The 14596-nt window shown below is 45.9% G+C and overlaps 1 protein-coding gene across 1 annotated transcript in view; it reads right to left on the bottom strand.

The window, feature by feature from the left end:
- The window catches only part of LOC144610705 (uncharacterized), a 197394-nt gene extending 186241 nt beyond the window's left edge, over positions 1–11153 (bottom strand). Inside the window, 1 exon segment of the mRNA XM_078429606.1 lies at positions 10692–11153. Coding sequence (XP_078285732.1) covers positions 10692–10752 — 61 coding nt within the window. The 5' untranslated portion in view covers positions 10753–11153.
- Between the last annotated feature and the right edge of the window lie 3443 nt (positions 11154–14596).

The following is a 14596-nucleotide window of genomic DNA, read 5'->3' as shown; positions in this document are numbered from 1 at the left end:
GTCAAGTTAGGAAAAGGGGACGTACAACGAGCTCTGGGTGCCCTAGTGCATCAGTCACTGAAAGGAAGCATGCAGGTACAGCAGGCAGTGAAGAAAGCCAATGGCCTTCATAACAAGAGGAGTTGAGTATAGGAGCAAAGAGGTCCTTCTGCAGTTGTATACGGCCCTAGTGAGACCGCACCTGGAGTACTGTGTGCAGTTTTGGTCTCCAAATTTGAGGAAGGATATTCTTGCTATTGAGGGCGTGCAGCGTAGGTTTACTAGGTTAATTCCTGGAATGGCGGGACTGTCATATGTTGAAAGACTGGAGCGACTAGACTTGTATACACTGGAATTTAGAAGGATGAGTGGGGATCTTATCGAAACGTATAAGATTATTAAGGGGTTGGACACATTAGAGGCAGGAAACATGTTCCCAATGTTGGGGGAGTCCAGAACCAGGGGCCACAGTTTAAGAATAAGGGGTAGGCCATTTAGAACGGAGATGAGGAAAAACTTTTTCAGTCAGAGAGTTGTGAATCTGTGGAATTCTCTGCCTCAGAAGGCAGTGGAGGCCAATTCTCTGAATGCATTCAAGAGAGAGCTAGATAGAGCTCTTAAGGATAGCGGAGTCAGGGGGTATGGGGAGAAGGCAGAAACGGGGTACTGATTGAGAATGATCAGCCATGATCACATTGAATGGCGGTGCTGGCTCGAAGGGCCGAATGGCCGACTCCTGCACCTATTTTTCTATGCTTCTACATCACCAAAGCTACTGTTAAACTCAACAATGTACACACCAGCAAACATATAATTAAACTCAAGGTAGACACAGAATGCTGGAGTAACTCAGCGGAACAAGCAGCATCTCTGAATAGAAGGAATGGGTGCCGATTTGGGTCGATACCCTTCTTCAGACTCAGAGGAGGGGGACATATAGATGTAATAATTAAACTCACTGGTACACATGCCTTCACACCTACCAGAAAAGCAACTATAAACGTTCAGTAAAAGTTACTGAACTGATGTAGAAGCATAGAAAGTTAGGAAATGGGGAAGTACAAAGAGATCTGGGTGTCCTTGTTCATCAGTCACTTAAAGTTAGCATGCAGGTAGAGCAGGCAGTGAAGGCTGGAGAATGGAGAATGGCTTCTGCCATCCATACCAGGTCAAACGTACAGAGACTACAATCCCACCAGCACGAGCTCTACATCACATTCAGTACACGTATCAAAGGCAATGGATTTGCAGCATCGAGAGAACAACAAAGGTTTTGGGGACCTTGCCAGTAATGCCCACATCCTGAAAAAGAAAGTTTAAAGACAGCACTGAATCTGCCTGACAGCTCACTGAAACACTGTTGGCTGTGCATTATCAAAATATTTTGATCTGCTTTATTCTGGTATTTTGTAATGGGTTATGTACATGGAAGCACAGTAACAGGCCCTTCAGGCCACAATGTGTGTGCCAAACATGATGCCATGGTAAACTAATCTCCTCTGCCTGCACGTGATCCGTACCCCTCCATTCCCCGCATATCTTGTGCCTATCTAAAAGCCTCTTAAATGCCACTATCGTATCTGCCCCCACCACCACCACCACCTGTGGCAATGGCCAGGCATCCACCACCCTGTGTGAAAGTCCTGCCCTGCCCACCTGCTTAAACCTTTGCCACTCTTACGGTAAAGCTATGCCCTTTAGTCTTTAACATTTCCATCTTAGGGGGAAAAAGCTTCTGACCGTCTACCCTCATAAAGCCTTAAACGGGCTTGCCCCTCCCCCCCCCATCAAAAATCTTCTAACCCACCACTCTATCTCCAGGTCCCGCAGGTCGGCCGACTTGGGGCTACTGACTATCCCGCGGTCTAGGCTTCAGCTCAGCGGTTGCAGCTCCGAGACTGTGGAACAGCATCCCTCTCCCCATCAGAACTGCCCCCTCCATCGACTCCTTTAAGTCCAGGCTCAAAACCTATTTCTACTCCCTAGCGTTTGAGGCCCTCTGAGGGGGCGCTGTGAACTGTTTATGTATGTGCTGTTATGTTTGTGTGCCATTTATATGTTCGTTTCTTAGTACCTGAGCTGATGTACAGCACTTTGGTCAACATGGGTTGTTTTTAAATGTGCTATACAAATAAAATTGACTTGACTTGATAATGTTGTATTGACAAGTCTCCCCTCAGCCTCTAACAATCAAGAGAAACAATCCAAATTTAGACAATAGACAATAGGTGCAGGAGGAGGCCATTCGGCCCTTCGAGCCAGCACTGCCATTCAATGGGATCATGGCTGATCATTCTCAATCAGTACCCCGTTCCTGCCTTCTCCCCATACCCCCTGACTCTAGCTCTATCTAGCTCTCTCTCGAATGCATTCAGAGAATTGGCCTCCACTGCCTTCTGAGGCAGAGAATAACACAGATTCACAACTCTCTGACTGAAAACGTTTTTCCTCATCTCAGTTCTAAATGGCCTACCTACCCCTTATTCTTGAACTGTGGCCCCTTGTTCTGGACTCCCCCAACATTGGGAACATGATTCCTGCCTCTAACGTGTCCAACCCCTTAAATTTGTTACCTCTCTTCTTGTAACTAATACCATTTAATCCAAACAACATTCTGGTAAACCTCTTTGGTACTATATACTGCGTACACTACACATTGTATGCTATTCCCCATTCCACGATTTTTTTTAAATGAATAGCTAACTCTACTAAAGCAGGCCCAGGTTTCTTACTGTGTTAACTATCCTCCCTCTGCAAACTAATACTTCTGTGGTGCCACAGCCACATTCACTGGGAGGTTGCAGCAGACAGCAGAGAACTAGTTGGACTGTGGGAATGCTGAGCTGAGCTGCAACACATAGAGGGGATTGTCCAAGAATAATACTCCAGACATACGGCAGCACAATGGCGCAGCGGTAGAGTTGCTGCCTTACAGCACAAGAGACCCGGGTAGATCCTGACTACGGGTGCTGTCTGTACGGAGTTTGTACATTCTCCCAGAGTCCTGTGTGGATTTCCACCGGGTCCTCCCGCACTCCAGAGACGTACAGGTTTGTGGGTTAACTGGCTTCAGTAAAAATTGTAATTTGTCCCTAGTATGGAGGATAGTGGCTAATATTCAGGGATCGCTGGTCGGCGTGGACTCGCTAGGCCACAAGTTGGTACAAGATGCTGAGTTATAGGTTACAATACAAGCAACTGGCGGGTGGTCACCTGGACATTTTCTTTCATCAAGTTACAACTTGGGATGGGAGCAACGAAGAAGTAGCAAGGTAGGGGCCAAGGGAATGGGTGATGGAAAAACACTGGACAACAGAAGGAAGCAACACCAGCTAACTATTGTGATGGATGAATATTCTTGGCTTCCTTTTGTAGTGGAAGTCAGTCCTATTCTTTTTGCTGGACAGACCAAGGTTAATAGCTGTGGACAAAGCAAGGTTAAATTCTTCTGCAACCACTACTGCTAATTAAAGAGTCTTGCAATCTTCATTGCCAAGTGTACAAGTTTGGATTGGCAACCTCTGTGCCTCTAGTCTGCCTCTCCACGTTAATTAAATCACAGAATCTTGGTCCCAGTCCAATGATACATTTCTCTTCCACTTTCTTCAAAATAGCCATCTATATATTAAAACTCTCGTTTGTTTGTTTGTTTGTTCCTGAATTACAGCCAAAACGGTACACGATAGCGCGACAATTTTAGGCCCACCTTACTCACCGTTGTCCCTTTGGTGCTAATGGAGGACGTTTAATTGAAATTGGTGTTATATTTTTAAAGTTATTCACATTTAAAAGTTTAAATCTGTCTCCTAGGGAGGGAGGGAGGGAGGAGAGAGAGGGGGGGAGGAGGGAGGATCAGGGGGGTGGACGGGGGTTGGGGAGGTGGAGGGAGGGGGGAGGGTGGTGGGGAGTGGAGGGAGGGGGAGGGGGGAAGAGGAGAGTGTGCTGCATCAATGCAGGAGTGGTTTGGGCCCAACGGGTCGACTTGGTCTAGTTGCTCTTAAAGTGCAATGCCCAACACCGAACACCAGACACTACATGGGACCCAAACAAAGGCTTATAAAGAAGACGCAAGGAACTGTAGATGCTGGAATCTTGAACAAAACACAAGGCGCTCAGCAGGTTATGCAACATTTGTGGAGGGAATGGAGGTGCCATTTGGGTCGGGACCCTTCTTCAGACTGGTCTATACAGAGGTTCGATTTTTAAAGTTTCAGCATTACACCTGCACTATCTGCCTCCTTTTTAAAAAGCCGTTGAAAAAAAAAATCAGTTTCTCTTATTCAGTGATAGACACAAAATGCTGGAGTAACTCAGCGAGTCAGGCAGCATCTCTGGTGAAAAGGAATGTGATGTTTCAGGTCGAAATATTTTTATCCGGTCATCTTTAAAGACGTGTGTCCACACATGGTCTGGTCTCTCTGTCCCTGCAGTCTTCTCAAAACTGTACTTTCCAGTTCATATTTCTTCTCATTTGTCCTGCCCAAAGTCTTTGCTTCACAGTTGTATCATTCCATGTGTGTTGTTAATGAATCTCGGAGTGAGCTTCTCAGTGGATGCAAAGGGAGGAAGAGTGAGCCCAGCATTTGACCACAGATTTCTTCCAGTTTAGAAGACACAAGGTGCTGGAGTAACTCAGCGGGTCAGGCAACGTCTGAGAAAAACGCAGATAGGTGATGTTTCAGGTCGGGACCCTTCTTCAGACTGCATTGTATTTCTTCCAGTTTACACACAGTTTAAAAACTCCAAGCGGATTGTGAAAGATGCCCTTGGCAAAAGGCGGTACAACTCCAACAATCTGGCACCTTTGGTGGTGCAGGATTAGCAGATTTTCCAGACTTTTTGACGTGACTTGGTATTGAGCGCCCAGCACGTTATTATTCCGCTTTTTTTTGTCTAAACAATGATATAATAATTTTTCCAGTGAATTTAAAGGGAGCAGGAAATATGCAGACCCCCATTCCATCTACAAACTAACCAGCGGTGCTGGCTCGAAGGGCCGAATGGCCTACTGCTGCACCTATTATAGACAATAGACAATAGGGGCAGGAGGAGGCCATTCGGCCCTTCGAGCCAGCACCGCCATTCAATGTGATCATGGCTGATCATTCTCAATCAGTACCCCGTTCCTGCCTTCTCCCCATGCCCCCTGACTCCGCTATCCTTAAGAGCTCTATCCAGCTCTCTCTTAAATGCATTCAGAGAATTGGCCTCCACTGCCTTCTGAGGCAGAGAATTCCACAGATTCACAACTCTCTGACTGAAAAAGTTTTTCCTCATCTCAGTTCTAAATGGCCTACCCCTTATTCTTAAACTGTGGCCCCTTGTTCTGGACTCCCCCAACATTGGGAACATGTTTCCTGCCTCTAACGTGTCCAAGCCCTTAATAATCTTATACGTTTCGATAAGATCTCCTCTCATCCTTCTAAATTCCAGTGTATACAAGCCTAGTCGCTCTAGTCTTTCAACATATGATAGTCCCGCCATTCCGGGAATTAACCTAGTAAACCTACGCTGCACGCCCTCAATAGCAAGAATATCCTTCCTCAAATTTGGAGTCCAAAACTGCACCCAGTACTCCAAGTGCGGTCTCACTATTGTCTATTGTTCCTGACCCCTGGTGTTCCAGACCCCCAGTTATACACCTAGACCACAGTCCACACCACGGCTCCGGCCGCAGATCCCACTTGGTCCCTGGACCCTGCCTCACGATGTTGTAGACCACCCACAGTTCAAACGGACCCTCCATCGCTGTCGGTTCCCTTGATAACCCGTGTAGAGGAAACCATTGCAGAGAGTCAAACAGATATGGCACGTCATGCCTGTGACAGTCACGTTCCCCACAGCAAAGGGGAGAGGAAGATTCGGCACTGTCAATGAACCCATTCACTCCGTTGATGCTATTGCCACAAGATTACCACAGAGCAGGAAGCAGCAGTAGGCAAGAGCTTCTTGTGTTTGCTTTTTGATAACGACTTTTGTTACGTTTATGTGCCATCTCAAATGTAGTTAAGTATTTTCAGTTCATAAGTTTTAGGAGCAGAATTAGGCCATTCAGCCCATCAAGTCTACTCCGCCATTCAATCATGGCTGATCTATCTCTCCCTCTCAACCCCATCCTCCTGCCTTCTCTCCATAACCCCTGCCACCTGTACTAATCAAGCATCTATTGATCTCTGCCTTCAAAAATATCCATTGACTTGGCCTCCACAGCCTTCTGTGGCAATGGATTCCACCAGTTGAGTTAAAGATCTGTTGCCAAATCTGGTTTATTTTCATCCACATGTTTAGACCGTAATGTTGTATCCTTATTGTTTTTATGTGTTTATGCTTTATTCTTAATTGTTAACTGTATGTTTGTGTTGTCATTTGTGAGCGGAGCACCAAGGCACATTCCTTGTATATGCACATACTTGGCCAATAAACTTATTCATTCATTCATTCATTCAACAAAATCTGAGTCCATGCTAACTATGATCCCAAAGACGTGCTAGTCTGTAGGTTAATTGGCCCCTGTAAATTATCCCTGGTGTGTGGTAAATTATCCCTGGTGTGAGGATCTGGGGGAGTTAATAAGAATGTGGGGAGAATTAAATTTGATGAGATTAGTGTAGGATTAGCGTGAATGCATGGTTGATTGCTGGTGTGGAGTCGATGGGCTGAAGGGCCTGTTCCGGTGCTGTGTCTCTCCATGACAGTGAATGAATCTGCATCCACTGTCCTTTCAGCCAGGGAACTCTGACCTGGGACTATTTGCAGTGCGAGAACGTTTTGCTCTTATCACTCCCGAGTTCTTGAGCTAATCACTGAATCTGTGTAAAGCACGAGGGACGGCAGCATGCGTGGACGGCAACTTTTTTGGGGTCAGAATCCTTCTTCAGACTGATTGTAGTAGGGGGAAGAAAGTTGGAAAAGAGGTGAGGATGGGACAAAGCTTAACAAGTAATAGGTAGACACAAAATGCTGGAGTAACTCAGCGGGTCAGGCAGCATCTCGGGAGAGAAGGAGTGGATGACGTTTGAATGGGAAACGTCACCCATTCCTTCTTTCCCGAGATGCTGCCTGACCCGCTGAGCATTTTGTGTCTACCTTCGATTTGAACCAGCATCTGCAGTTTTTTTCCTTAACAAGTAATTGGTGGATACCAGTGAGAAGGGATGATTGGCCGATCTGTGGAGTAAGTGACAAAGGCTAGAGATAAAAAGGTGTCAGAAGATTGTCAGATAAGGGTAAGTGTGAAATGTAAAGCCAGAGAGAGGAATGTCAATGGAAGTGGACAAAGAAGCCGGGTGGGGTGTGGGGGGGGGGGGGTGGACGGGGTGGACTATGGAATAGTGGGACAAATGGGGAGCATGGGAAAGGAGGGGTTGTGGAACAGAAAAGAGAGATTTTAGGTTTAGGCTCATTTTTGTTACATGTACCGAGGTACAATAAAAAGCTTTGTCTTACATGTATCCAATCAGATCAGGTAACACTATACATAATTACAATCAAGTCAAATTCAAGTAGAATAGGTAGAGAAAAGGGGAAGATACAGAGCACATAGGTTCTCAGCACTGTAACGTATCAGTCTGAAGAAGGGTCTCGACCCGAAACATCACCCATTCCTTCTCTCCCGAGATGCTGCCTGACCCACTGAGTTACTCCAGCATTTTGTGTCCACCTGTTGCTGAAGGTACTCCTCAGGTACTCCTGAGTGAAGAAGGGTCTCGACCCGAAACGTCACCCATTCCTTCTCTCCCGAGATGCTGCCTGACCCGCTGAGTTACTCCAGCATTTTGTGTCCACCTTGGATTTAAACCAGTTTTTTTTCCCTACTGTAACGTATCAGATCGATAGACAAAATCTAACGCCCACAGTGCGTAGAGGTGAATCAGAAAGTACCACTAGCCCTTGAAGGGGAAGGGGGGAGGGTGTGTTACTTGAAATGGGAAAATTCAATGGTCACACCCAAGTGGAATACAAGGTGCTGTTGTGTGGGAAGGAACTATAGATGCTGGCTTCCATCGAAGACGGACACAAAATGCTGGAGTAACTCAGTGGCTTAGGACTCTTCCCGAAACATCACCAATTCCTTTTCTGCAGAGATGCTGCCTGACCCACTGAGGTACTCCAGCATTTTGTGCCTATCTACCACCAGGTGCTGTTCTTCACTCTGGCGATGGAGGCCCGGAACAAAAATGCCGGTTGTATGAGAATGGGAAGCAGAATTAAAATGGTGAGCTTCAATGGTGGCTCAGAACTCGACTGCATGTGTTTAGAATCATAGTGTGCCAGAACAGAGGCCCAGAGGACTATTAGAATGTACACCCTGTCTCTGTTTGTCTCCTTCCCAGCGGATGTCAGGAAGGAGGTGGAATGTCATTTCTCAGGAGCTCCTCCAGCATTCAGCAACTGGCTGCTACAGAGGGCTGACAGATGCTGGGCCAGTCAATGGGCGCACGGACACAAAGCCCCATGTTAATTTGGAGAGGAGCAGCGAGGGAAAAGGGTGGGGGGGGGGGGGGCTTGAGCACCAAGTTCAGAAGTCAGATTCCGACTAAAAATGAGAAAAGATTAGAATCGCCCCTTCCAAACATATAGAAGTCGTAACGCTGCAGATATTGCAAGGGATAAGAGGAAAAAAGGAAAAAACAAACGAATTTTGAGCCCAAAAAAAAGGGATCCTTGCAGGAGTGAGTTGGAAGGGAACTGTGAATGCTTGAATACACAGTAGACACAAAATGCTGGAGTAACTCAGCGGGTCAGGCAGCCTCTCGGGAGAGAAGGAAGATGCTGCCTACCCTGCTGAGTTACTCCAGCGTTTTGTGTCTATCTTGCAGGAACGAGCTGGATTGGCAGCCTGCGCCTCAGACAATGGACCTGAGTATCACTGAGTAAAGGAGGATCTTGTCTTGTGGAGGTTCAGCAACAATGCAAGTCACTCCAGCATTTTGTGTCTACCTTCCATGCCAAGCAGAACTCTGGGTCTATCACTGGAACTATCACTGAGCTTCTGGTGCAGTGTCCCAACCCCTACAATAGACCTGGGCGCTCTCTCCACCATTCCATTCTGCCTGCCTTCAACCCGGTGGGTTCCCAAGGAGACAGAGTTGTGAAGGATTACCCGGCCGTAAACCAAATCTCCACATCCCTCCTCTTGCCCCCGACCCTACAACCTCCTTCCATCGCGAGTAATCGACTTATTGGAAAGGGGGTGGGTGGGGGGGGGGGGGGGAGGAATTCAGACTGAGCCTGAATTCACTGCCCAGAATTCACTGAACTCCCTGACCAACTTGGCTGAAGGGCATGTGAAAAAGACAACAACTTAAAAGTGGGATCAAACGGTTGGTTTCTCCAGGGAGAGGAGGGAATGGATTATTTCTTTAGCCTGGAGTTCCTGCGGTTGTGTGTTAGCATCATCATATGACGAGCAGCTGCTGTAATCTCAGCATCTTTCGGAGTTCAAAGCCAAATGCAACAAAAAAATAAATCTTCCCGTGAATGGGGACGACTTGCAACTTTTCCAGCGCACAGGAGAGGTGCCAGAATGGGATTAGGCGCCTCTTTTTTTTAACATTTTGTGCAAGTTTACACACACACATGCAAGTTTACACACACACACATACATGTAAGTTTACACACACACACATGCAAGTTTGCACACACACATGCAAGTTTACACACACACACACACAAGTTTACACACACGCACATGCAAGTTTACACACACACATATGTAAGTTTACACACACGCACACATGCAAGTTTACACACACACACGTAAGTTTACACACACGCACACACACACATGCAAGTTTATACACACACACACATGCAAGTTTACACACACACACGTGCAAGTTTACACACGCATGCAAGTTACAAGTTTACACACTCATACAGCACTTTGGTCAACGTGGGTTGTTTTTAAATGTGCTATACAAATAAAATTGACTTGACTTGACTTGACATGCAAGTTTACACACACGCACACACACACATGCAAGTTTACACACACGCACACACACACATGCAAGTTTACACACACACACACACACACACACACACATGCAAGGTTTTTTTGGGGGGGCAATATTGCGATCAATCTGCGGGCTTTGCCGTTCAATGGAGCAGAGGTGCCCCGTTAAACTGCAGAACAAATGACCGACTGTAAGTCTGGCTGAAAGCCGGTGCATTTGGTGGGCGATGGTGACATTGGAAATGTGCCGCCTCGCACCTAGCACTGGGGTTTTTTTTTTTTTTTGTTTCTTCTGTCTGTGCACTTTGAAACCCGTCTCCTTTTTTGAAGAAAAAAAAAAAAAACCCCCACACACAAGAGATAAAAATCTGTTGCGCGAGGGGGGGGGGCTGTTTTCGACACAGCCGTTTGTTTGCAAAGAGTCAGAAATATAAAGTTTGCCAGAACTTGCGGCTGGGATCACAAATTAATTTAGAGTTGAGTTCAGACACAAAGAAGTGTGGGGTGGGGGGGTCTTGCTTGGAGAGTGGAGAGGCGCAAGTGAGTGAGTGGCTCGTCTGTACAATGCAGTGATTTGCAACCAACTAGTTAAAAACCATTCCCACGATCGTTTCAGCAACACATTCTTTCCCACCTGATACAATGCAGGAAAACCCCCCTCGCAAATCCTGACCCCCCCCCCCCCCCCCCCCCCTGTACCTGTGCACAGATACCTCTTGCAAACATGAAAGTATCCCCTGAAATCAAAGCGTACCTTCACAGAGCGCCGTCAAACACACTCCCCAAAGTACATTCCAGAGTTTTAAATCCCCCATCGCTCGCAAAGTTTGTTTTAAAGTTCCGAGGTTTTCTCCGATTCCTCGTTTAATTGATACATCCGTCCAAACGTGGAGCTGGGCTGGGCTGGGGTTTCTTTGTGACCATGGGGGCAAGACGGGGAATTGGGGTGAGGGAGGGAGAGAGGGAGGGTGGGAGGGAGGGAGGGGGGAGGTTTATACACTTTTTTTAAATAAAAAAATAAATAAATAAAAGACAAAGCGTCGGGAGAAGCCTCGGCTCGAACCCCCGATCCCGCGCCTCCAAACTTCACAGCAAACTTTTTGAAAAGTTCATCACCGCTGGCAGCCAGAAGGGGCTGTATCCCTCCGCGCCGCACCGCACCGCACAGCACCGCACCGCACCGGGGTTGTGCTCCGGCGGGACTTGTCGCGATTGACTGGGTCCACTGCTCACTCGGGTCCCCTGTGCTCGGAGGCTCCAGGGCAAACCCCACCCCCCCCCGAGTCTGTCCCGCCCCCTTCTTGCTTCAACTGGGAGGGAGGGAAACACAATCTGCTTGAACTACTTCCCAGAGGCAGAAAGAAAGTCACTCGTTGAAAAGTTTGCTGCAGTTAACTTCAGAGGGTTTGGCTTTTTTTTTTTTTTAAACCTTAGAATGACTCAACGAAGGATTGAGAAATGGTGAGGAAGTTTGGGCCAAGGGGAAGTATACTTGATATTAGAACATTTTGATGCATCAGGGGAAAGAATTATTGTTATTCATAGATCATTCAGTCTTCTTTCTCTTGGCCTTGCCTGTAGTGAAACATTATGATAAACCTTTCGCTGAAAGTGGTTTGTGGCTTGTTTTTGCTTTCCTGAAGACTGACATATTCAAAATTCTTATAAATATATTTATAAGAATTTTGAATATGTCAACTTCAGGAAAGCAAAAACAAGCCACAAACCAATTTCAGTGAAAGGTATATTATATATATATATAAAGGATATAAATAATATATATAATAAGGATCTCAAATATGTTAACTTCAGAAGTCTAAAACTGCCTCAATGCCTGAAGGAGGGTCTCAACCCGAAACATCACCCATTCCTTCTCTCCTGAGATGCTGCCTGTCCCGCTGAGTTACTCCAGCATTTTGTGTCTACCTTCGATTTAAACCAGCATCTGCAGTTTTTTTTCCTACACCTCAATGTCGAGATCCTTCTCAGACCACTTTCAGTAAACGTTTATCGTAATTCTTAACGTTTCACGCATATGTGTGTATAAATGGATGTAGAAATGCTTTTTTAAATTGTATATATAAATATGTATATACATACATATTTGCATAATATAGATATAAAGATGAATATAAGAATTTACAAAATATCAACTAGTATATATATATATATATATGCCCACACGCATATCTATAGAGTTGATATTGTAAATTCTTGCCTGACCTGCTGAGTTACTCCAGCATTTTGTGTATATATATATATATATATATACACAAAATGCTGGAGTAACTCAGCAGGTCAGGCAGCATCCCAGGAGAGAAGGAATGGGTGACGTTTCGGATCGAGACCCTTCAGTCTGAAGAAGGGTCTCGACCCGAAACGTCACCCATTCCTTCTCTCCTGGGATGCTGCCTGACCTGCTGAGTTACTCCAGCATTTTGTAAATAAATGCCTTCGATTTGTACCAACACCTGCAGTTATTTTCTTACACTATATATATATATATATATATATATATACATCTACATGCACATACAACAATACACACACACACATATATTTTTATTTATTTATACGCAGCACAATACAACAGTGGGATAACCATTGTAAACAGGTGATCGATGATCGGTGTAGACTCGGTGGGCCGAAGGACCTGTTTCTATGTTGTGTCTTCAAACTAAACTAAAGCACGGGAACAGGCTCCTCGGCCCACAAGGTCCATGCCAAACTTGATGCCAAGATAAACTAATCTCTGCCTGTGTGTGATTCATATCCCTTCCCCCCCCCCCCCCCCCCCCCCTGCATATCCATGTGCCTGTCTAACTATGGGGTGATGGTTCCCTTAAGAAATGAGGTGAGGGAGCCTTTCAAGATCTCACTTTAAAAAAATGAGATGGGCCCCTTTAAATGTGGGGAGAGGGTCACTTTTATTATGGGAGAAGGACCCATAAAAACTGGGGTGGGGGGTCATAGAAACATAGAAAATAGGTGCAGGAGGAGGCCATTCAGCCCTTCGAGCCAGCACCGCCATTCAATATGATCATGGCTGATCACCCAAAATCAGTACCCCGTTCTTGCTTTTTCCCCATATCCCTTGATTCCCTTAGCCCAAAGAGCTAAACTCTAACTCTAATTCTCTCTTGAAAACTTTGCAAGAGAGAAAAGGACTGCCCCAAAATTGGGAAGGGGGGATACAAAGTGTGGAAGGGATCACTTTGAATACTGACAGGGGTGTTCTTTAGAAGTGGGGAGTGCGACCCTTGAAAAGTGAGGACTATTGTCTCGAGAAAGGGGAGGAGAATGGCATCTTAAAAAGTGGGGGGAGGGGGGGGTGGTCCCATAAAAGTGGATTGGAAACCCCCTTAGCAAAGTTGGGATAGTGTTCCATAAAGTGTGGGAAAGGTTACTTTAAGATTGGAACAGTACCCCTTACAAAAACGGACTTAAAAGTCCATTTAAAAGATCACTTGAAAATGTTGAGAGCCCCTTTTAGAAAATAGGGGATAGATCATGTTATATTGATGCATGTTACAACATAGTTTCAATTGTAACAACTTTGCAATATTATATTATGTAGGAAGGAACTGCAGATGCTGGTTTAAACCGATGATAGACACAAAATTGGGGACCAGAACCAGGGGCCACAGTTTAAGAATAAGGGGTAGGCCATTTAGAACAGAGATGAGGAAAAACTTTTTCAGTCAGAGAGTTGTGAATCTGTGGAATTCTCTGCCTCAGAGGGCAGTGGAGGCCAATTCTCTGAATACATTCAAGAGAGAGCTAGATAGAGCTCTTAAGGATAGCGGAGTCAGGGGGTAGGAGGAGAAGGCAGGAACGGGGTACTGATTGAGAATGATCAGCCATGATCACATTGAATGGCGGTGCTGGCTCGAAGGGCCGAATGGCCTACTCCTGCACCTATTGTCTATTGTCTAAAATGCTGGAGTAACTCAGCGGGACAGGCAGCATCTCTGGGGAGAAGGAATGGGCGACGTTTCGGGAAGAAGGATCTCGACCCATTCCTTCTCTCCAGAGATGCTACCTGCCCCGCTGAGTTACTCCAGCATTTTGCGTCTATCTTTTGCAATATTACATTGTTGCCATTGAAACTGGGTTGGAACATGCAACGGTATAACAGACTCGGTTGCAAGTGGCAGTGGACTCGTTTGATACTGCAGGAAAGTAGCACTTGAGAGAGTTTGGGGATGCCGACGGCGGAGGTATTCCTTGAACAGTGGAGCATGTGAACACAGTGAGTGGATAAATCAGGTCACTCCCCTTGTCTGATACACCAGGGTGGTGTCACCCAAGAGTGGGGGTTGGGGAGCAAAGCTTTACCCAAAGACCGTCAGAGAGAAAAGAAATAAAGGGCAATATGACAAAGAGTTTGCAGAAAAGTTTTCGAAACGTTTTCTTGCTGCGATCCGCCACTAGAAATGCATCTCCTGTTCTTGTTTCCTACCTTAATTTGAAACATTAAACTTTTTTTTAAAAACTTGTGCTCCTTCTTGACTTTATCAGCCCCAACCCCCCACCCTCATCTCCAAGTTTATAGAAGGAAACGAGTTGGAAGAGTAGAGTGGGGCAAGGATAGGGTGGGCTGACATTTCCCTTTCAGGGAATGTATTGAGTAACGTTCCTAAGAAACAGCGGCAGCTA

Source organism: Rhinoraja longicauda, chromosome 37, assembly GCF_053455715.1.
Source record: "Rhinoraja longicauda isolate Sanriku21f chromosome 37, sRhiLon1.1, whole genome shotgun sequence".
NCBI classification, from domain to species: Eukaryota; Metazoa; Chordata; class Chondrichthyes; order Rajiformes; family Arhynchobatidae; genus Rhinoraja; species Rhinoraja longicauda.
Note: the sequence above shows the minus strand (reverse complement) of the source record. Positions and strands in the feature narration are given on the sequence as shown.